The 8,737-nt window shown below is 30.5% G+C and overlaps 1 protein-coding gene across 1 annotated transcript in view; it reads right to left on the bottom strand.

Annotated features, from left to right (window-relative positions):
- Positions 1–2,264: 2,264 nt before the first annotated feature.
- LOC148234885 (E3 ubiquitin-protein ligase mib1-like) overlaps positions 2,265–8,737 on the bottom strand; it is a 660,035-nt gene continuing 653,562 nt past the window's right edge. Inside the window, exon 11 of the mRNA XM_088185934.1 lies at positions 2,265–3,225. Coding sequence (XP_088042060.1) covers positions 3,213–3,225 — 13 coding nt within the window. The 3' untranslated portion in view covers positions 2,265–3,212. The remainder of the gene's footprint in view (positions 3,226–8,737) is intronic.

Raw genomic sequence — 8,737 nt, 5'->3', positions numbered from 1 at the left:
ATCAGCGAAGATTTTGAAAATAAAAATACTGCGCAGATTAAGAACTAACCTTAGCAAGTAAACTGCTAAAAGACATTAGCGTGTAAATATGTTAATAAAACTATTAAAAAAATATAAAATTAACATAATAAAATAGAGATCTTATTTTAATGTACTATAATTTAATGTTAATCATTTGAATGAATATTCCAGTGGGTAACTTCCTACATGCTATTATTAACTTACCTTCCCAAATGCCTAGTTGTTGGGAAAAAGGAGGAAAAAGAAAATATAAACATATATAAATATAATATAAAAATTTCTTATTGTTTGTGCATTTAAATTAAATCAAAAAAAGTACAAGAGATATTTAAAAACTGAAAAATGATGGATATAAAAACTTTCAACAATATATAATAACTTTTTCCATTTTATGCAAAAAAAAAATCCACTTATATTCTGTTTATGGCATTGATAATGTATCAATATTCTGGTGTGACTTTTAACCAATAATAAGTTGAAAGCCATTCTTAGTCACTGATTAACTCACTCGAAAAATAGATAAAAATCTTTATGATCGATAAACTTTATAAAAAATATTGACACGATCATCCACAATCGCTGTGTCAAAATTAAAATAAATCTTTATAAGAGACTCATAAAAGTACGATTTTTCATTGGCGTTAACAAACGATATTGCGTATCCGAGTGAACGTCAATTGAAATGTAAACCGCTAGACTCTACTTTAAAAATTTGGTGCCAGAAATCTTCGCAGAAAAGGTATACCAAAAATAAATAAAGTATACTTTTACGCTGTAATATACGAGTATCAAAAATATTAATCAAGAAAAAACCATTAACATTTTTTGATAAAGGCGAGGAGTGGGGAATTTCTCCGTCAAAGCAAGTAGCAAACACAAGATCCCCAGATTAGGCATTCCATAAAATGAATACGTTGTCAATTTTTACTGATTTTGAAAATACCGTACACAAACTAAGCACGCAAAAAAATTGATAAGATCTGTATGAGACAATGGAAGCGCCACTACCAGATTAATCGATATTTCTAGGAGAATCGAAGACTGAAAGGTACGTTGGACTACCAATTTTTTTTAAGGGTATATCAACTAGGACACTGCCGTTCATAATCACTTTCATCAACCACTTAGCTTCCAAATTGGAATAAACAAGAGTTTAGCGGAGCTAATTAAAAGGCCAGTGCAAAATAGCTTCGTTAAAAAACTTAAACCCAGATTACGCATTGCATATAAAAATGACATTGAAAAATTTAATAACAAAAAGTATGCTTCCGCCCCGATTTATTGACATTAATCAGAGAATCGAACTCTAAAAGAAGTGTTGGATTATACGTTATTTTAAGGGTGTATATACCAAGACTGCAGTTCTAAATCAATTTAATTATACACTACAGTCAGGGATTTAGATATGACACTTCATTCAGAACTACCACTTAGCTTCTGACTTGGAATAAACGGGACTTAAGCCGAGCTCACACTAAGCGGAGCTACGCCGATTCGACTGTGATACATTTAAGACCATAGAAAGTTAAGAATTATTGTTACTATGCTAAAACATAAATAGTTGCCAATAAGAATTAGAATATTTAATATATTGTACATATTAAGCATAACAAATTGCCTATTTGTATATTGGAATATTTCGCATAAGCCCCGCGGGGTAAGCGGAATTAGGTTTTAAAATATTGTCATATTTTTTACGATTACCGTTAAATTACGTCGAGATAAAAAAGTAAAGCAAACATCGTAAAAGTAAATGTACGGTGAAAGAGTACCATAAGATAAAAAAAAACGTTTATATATTAGTCGACGTCACAGTCACCATAACACATAAACTATCAATCAACTGCGGAGAAAAAAAATAAAATAAAAGGCAATGAAACGTAAAAGGAAAACGGCCATCTATTATTTGGGGCAGGTTAGAAATCATTAGTCAAGGGAAGCAAAATAAGAAAATCTGGAGCTAGAGAGACACATAAAAGCCTATGCGGTCGGGGAAATCTATTCGAAAAACACGAGTTATTAGTTTTCCGGAGAACACCAACCTAAGGTGACGTTCATTAGCGAAAAATACGCAATATACGTCATAGCAGTGGAAGTTATATAATAAATTATAGCTAAATATTGATAAATACAAATATAAATATCAGTTAGTTTATATTTATTGCAGTTCTAAAATATTGTGATTGAAACAATAAAGCTAGAAATATTGAACTCCATGTACTTTACCATCAAAAAAACATTAGTTTTATTATTATTTTTCTTTGATATGAAACATACAATTATCAGATATGTATATTATTTAAAAAATAAACCAATCTAACATAAGGTATAATTAAAAAAAAAATATTTTTTAAGGACTTGAATTTTCAGATACACGAAAGTGTGTTAAGATTTAATGGTTTTCGGTAAATCATTACTCAGCATTGATAAATGTCATATCGTGAAATTTTCTTGGACGCTGAATTAAAAATCTTACAAGAATACCCCGCAAAAGGGATATATCTGTGGCATCTGTTTGCTACTCCATTTGACACACGAAAGTAATAACGATGTTTCTCGGAATCATTTTAAAGAGAGAAATCGTGATAAGGCTAATAAAAAGCTATTTTATGAGCTCTTGAAATTACTGGCAACATGAATGAGTGCCAGAATAGTTTTTGTAAAACGAAAAATGTAGCAATAGGTTCGACTTTTAAATAATAAGTAAACTTATATTGCATAAAATTATTTTAAGCCTGGATTTCATCTCGTCTTCAAAGGATTATTTAATATTTCTCAATTTTACATTGCTAATGATCCATCAAAACTATGATAAATGGCAGGGGGTGGGCCAGTCTACAGACGATTCATTTAATTGGAATTGCATCTCAACGCTCAAGTTAAAATATGGCCGAAGGTGAAAAATGGACAGACTCTAGTTGGCAGACAGACGACCGAGACGCAGCATCCCTTAATGAAGGTAATAATCAAGTTGGGCACTTTAGTTCATTCTAACTAGCAAAGCAAATTTTACTAACATCTGTCGTCACGCAAGTCGTTTTATTTTCGCACTATGAGAATCCGAGAGTTTATTTACAGCCCTTATCTGTTAATTAAAGCGACGCCTTAACGAAAAATATGCTGTCGTTTGCTAACTTTAATCTCATTTTTTGTGACTTACCCTTATCGCGATTATAGAGTGTAATAACTGTTTAAATGACATACCTGAAACAAAGAAAAACAGAGATATTAGTTTAATAGAAAATTGTGTCATAATATTAATTATATATATTATTCGCCTACATAATTATAATACAATTTTTATATCTAATTGATATGTAATAAATAATTACTATTAAATTGTATTGTATTTTTCTTACGTGATATATAAAAGTGGTAGCTTAATCATTAAATAATAATAAATATTTTTATACTATTCGAGCAATAAATTTTTATTGCGGTAATCTTGCTTTATGAATTAAAAAAATAAATATTTCCCTATTAGATTTGATTTTATTAAAAAATATGAAACTATGTAACTGTGGTTATTATTTAACTTAACAATTACAATTTAAATATAGTAACTAATAATTGTTATATGGACTTGCTTTATTTACTTTCAGTAGTGTTTATTTATTTATATTGTTAAAAAAAAATAATATTACATCTAATATTAAATGGTGTATATGAGTGAAATTCTAAACATTGAATTATCTATATTATTATTTTGCTTAAGTAGTGTGTGAAAAATATGTGTTTATTAAATTAAAAAGTAGCATATTTAATAAATCACATAACACGTTTTTCTGTTTTTTTTTTCCCCCAATGTTTGCGATGAATTTAAATGGCATTTTATATTTACGATTCTGTTTACTTCACAGGCATTAGTAATACGCACGTGTATTGTGATTCAAGAAAAATGTTTTTATTTATTTCTTGGTCTATCCATTTCTGCTCATTAAATTATTCAAATCCGTCTTGCATGTATGTTTATGAAAAAATGTAAAGAAAGCAAAAGAGCTCAGTCTCTGAAAACAAAAATTTGACGCAATTCAGAGAGGATTTCCCTTTGAAGTATATTTCAAGAAACAGGATTTAGAGCATCCAAATATTTGAATCAATGTACAAAGATTGTATATTTCAATTATATTTTTAGTATAAATATTTAATAAATATTCATTAGAATAAACTTTCATGTTTATAACTACATAATATAATTTAAAATTATTATTCGAATATAAATAATACATTTTATGTACATATATTATCAGAAAAGTTTCGATGAAGTAAATTGTAAATTAACATGCTCTGAAAAAACGCAAGAAATAAATCTTGGCTCTTTATTACTTTCATTACACAATTAACAAATTATATATGCAAACATGATTAAGATTCTCAGTGTAGATTACTGTTCTGCAATAATAATTAAAAACTAACCTCTTACAAATTTGATGACGATATTGTTAAAATTGTTTTCATTTTGTTTAATGAAAAATAAAATTTCAACTCTCATGTGAACATTTTTATAATAAGAAAACAGAAATAATGTAATTTATATTATTCATAGAATAGTAATATAAATTGTTTTCTTGTAATTTATTTATAAAAAGCATGTATAAATAACATTTTATTTTAATATTCATTGTGAGACTATCTTATTTATTTTGCAATATAAATTAAATTCAGCAACGTCATCTTGGTGCATTATTAATCTGCATTTTAACAGTCTGTCTGCTTTCTTAGATAAAAGAATGCGTTTGCAATTAAATTCTTACGAATCAATCAAGAATAAAATTTCCCGTCTTTCCTGATTTTAGATTAATATGGTTCTTATAGTTTTAATTTAAGATCTGTTAGTTCAATTTATGGTGTGAATTAATACGTGTAGTAATATGATATATGTTTGTTTTTGGTACATCAGTTCGAACCTACCCGGAAATGAAGCTGTTATCCGACCATTTGTTGCCGAATGCAAAATTTAATTTGCTCTATCCCATCTCATCTCGGCATTTCCAGCACTAAGTTCAAAACCCCGACAGACAACGTTCTCTCCACTCCTTTGGCGCGTGTTTAATTCAGTTTTAACTAGTATGACGTGTTGAAAACGTTTTCATTTCGTGCTGAATCTACTGGCGCCTTGTAAAAGCTAGGTGAGTAACGTTTTTCCGTTTCAATTATCTTAAATACGATTCACATTTAAAAATTAAAATAAATAAACATAGGGTATTAAATAATAATATTTTAAAATGTACGAAACACGATGTCCGATGTTGATTCGTATCTAAAGTTTTTATAAATAGCTATTATCATCACTGTGTGTCCACGTACAGTTTGTGTATTTAATATAAAGTTTAGTTAAATTATCATAGCTTTGAAGACGTCTGAAAAATCCAGTGATCTGTGAAAATCGGACGTCATACTCTTCGTAGCTATGTAGCTAACTGAGTAAGTCAATCAGATTTAATGAATATCTACAAGTAGGTATTAACCACCAGAACGAAAGTCTGGTAATCCGTGACATCTATATTAATAATTATAAATTATTATGTTTAATATAATTTATTACAGATAGGTGTCACTGCAGTTAGAGCCGTTTTTTTTATAATAAAATAAATAAAAATTCCTGTGCCACTGCCAGGGCTCGAGCCCGACACCTCAGAGTTACTAGTCTGAGACGTTACGGACTACGCTATTAAAAACTAATAAAAAATATATAAGATATCAGTTAAAATTTTGAGTAAATGAAGCTTTTGTTTTTATGTTTGAGTATAATACATTTGAAATATATGCATGAATCAACAAAGAGTAGTAATAAGATATTAGCTACTAAATCAGTTATCAAGACCAAGTTGTAAGTATGACGGAAACAGTCAGCAAGCGCGTGGTCAGAATCGGTACAGTCCTTTTCCGACCGCCTAATAAATAAATAAATAAACAACGCTCTTGACATTAATTTCGCTCCCCGCGGAAGACAAGTCAGTAAATATTACATATACATATATGTACCACTAAAAATGATACTTATTACTATTATTTACATTAAAAATATACACTTTTATGGTTTTAATGATGATGCGTAGATGCTATAACGATATATTGTTTATTGTGTTTTTACTTTTAGTATTAATTTTTGTATTTTAACCTGAGTTTTGAGCCTCAGATATTGATTTTAGTTATAGAATATAATATTAATAATATATTTCATTAAAGCGCTAAATAAATACGTTACGTTAAATACGCAGATTAATTTGTGATTATGTTATGTGACATTGAAATGATGAAGCGCACCAATATATGTACACGGTATTCAAAGTGTTAACCCTTTTAGTGGCATGCAAGGTTTTTAAAAAAATATAGATGATTTTATAAATATTTTTCGTATGCATTGGGGGGGGGGGGGGCAGCTATAGGCATATATTTACTTATTTAAATTCTATGTATCAACATATAAACAGCAATATTTATTTATATTTAAATTTTAAAAGTACTTAATAGGACTTGTCAGAGTAAGCTACTATTTATTCATCCCTACAAATCAATACAAATATTAAACGTATCGAAATGTAGCAACTTAATTAATCTTCATCTCGTTTTAATGTCAGCATCAATTATTACCATAAACTTTCTATCGTCAGCCTTCAAAATCAGCTCGGTTCTTAGTTTATCAACCGAAGAAAAATCGCTTGATTGAAATTTTGCAAAACACTATTGAGTCTGTCGAGCATTATTGTCATAAGAACTCAAACTTTTCTGTATTATAAATATGAGCACACAGTTGCTTGCACATCGATGATGAAAAGCAAAAAGTACTGCGTTTTTTTCTATTCGCTTGCAATTTCGCATACCAACCGACGCAAAGAAACCCATTCGCATAAATTCCTTTCAATCAACTCGTTCATTTTTCCAAGTCAGATAGAGCGCTCTGTATGTTCGCATTATACATTCGGAACATATCCCACGACGTATTCCTCTGATAGACCGTTCCGGGTAGTAGGTAGGCGGCCGGGCCTGCGCCCCCCAGAGGCTCCCATTCCACCCCCAGATCCGCGGGCTTTCCGCTTCACAATCTGACAATTTGAATTTATCTTTAATTAAATGACTTTTCATCCGTCCTGTCGTCAGAGCATTGTGAACGAGTCTGGCGAGCATCCCAAGTGGAAGGCCCCCAGCTCATTGTTGAATTAAATTGTCCTGGCGTCGTTCCTTCGCGGATATTTCTCGCAGAGTCAACATTTGTTCGTGCAAGTTTCGACGCGGGGCGTGTACTTTGTAAAAATTTGCATATCTGACATCTGATGATGACTTTCGTCGATGCTTTCACGGAAGCTACAAAAGCAATCGATTCGAGCTAATGCTTGGGGAGAGCCGCAAAAAGTGCTGTTAAGGTTCCGATTCTGGGTTTTTATGAAGATAACTGCGCTAAAGTTCTCTTTGAGGATTACCAAAATGGTTCAATTAAGAAAGTAAATCAGTGACGGAAGAGTATTATCTCTTGCTAAATTTTATTTTGTATTTTCATCATACGCCACCGTTTTTATACAGTCTTTCGCAGAAGTATGTTATACATTGACGGCACATGCGTTTTTTTTGTTAATAAAGTCTAGCAGCTATACCAATATATTGCGCAGAAATGCATAACTGCTGTTGAAAGCCGACAATTTTCCGATTGGAGGGGCACAAAATGATTTCACGACTCTTTTAACAAATCTTGTACAACTAATTTTGACGCAACGAATATAGGTGGTCGCGATAAATTCCATAATGATAAACAATTTGCTAAATTAGCTAAGTAAATAAATAATAAAAAAGGCGTAGTTAAGTATAATCAAAAAGTTTCTTGGAAATATTAACTAATTTTGCAAAAATAATATATAATCTCTAATCGCTTATTTGGATCTCTACATGAACAATCAGATTATTTTAGACACCAATCAAGCTTTCCACAAGGTGTTAAAACTCTGGATTACTAGATATTTTTAAGGGCTCTAATTTGACTCACATTTGTATTAAAAAATAGATTATTTAATATTGATTTGTATTTATCGAAAATTGTGGATTGTAGATTCAAAATAAAAATAAGTATGTCATGATATAAATATGTACATATATGACTAATTTAATTGTAAAATTAAAACAGGGAAAGCTGTGCTTCTACTGCTTCTATAGATATATAGCCAATGTTGGTTAATTATTAATTTTGTTCTTCACTATCATAAGGTAAGCACATAAAGGAATATATGAGTCCGTTTAAAATTGAATACATTTAATCCGTCAACGTTTCTAATTTGTTCCTATTTCAATTTTATGATGCGGATTTTTCCTTGTGTTCTACTTTTTTCTACTGTACAGCGGTACAGCTTTACGATCGACGAGAGGGCGCAAGTTGTAGACGTAAATTACCAATTCTACGTACGCGCTGCTTTGCCGCCATAAAATTCGCTGATGCATACAATTGACAATGTTCTCTCTAGTCTCTGTGCGAGCAAAACTTGTTCGCTTTATACCCTAATCGAGTTCATCCGCTTCGGGGACGATGCGATCGTAAAATCTTCGAGATCGACAAATAAAGGCCAGTATAGTGGACCTAGATAGATGCTTCGATCTTAGAAGTCGACCCAATTTATTTTATCCTAGCATAACATAAGTATATATGACTAAAATCGAAAAAAAGATGTAACCATTATATTATTAACACAACTAAACATAGCCCAACCTAGAATAACATATGCTAGGCACT

Source organism: Plectrocnemia conspersa, unplaced genomic scaffold, assembly GCF_051122295.1.
Source record: "Plectrocnemia conspersa isolate PC_06_02 unplaced genomic scaffold, ASM5112229v1 ptg000005l, whole genome shotgun sequence".
NCBI lineage: Eukaryota > Metazoa > Arthropoda > Insecta > Trichoptera > Polycentropodidae > Plectrocnemia > Plectrocnemia conspersa.
The sequence above is the reverse complement of the archived record's forward strand: the minus strand, read 5'-3'. Positions and strand labels throughout refer to the sequence as shown.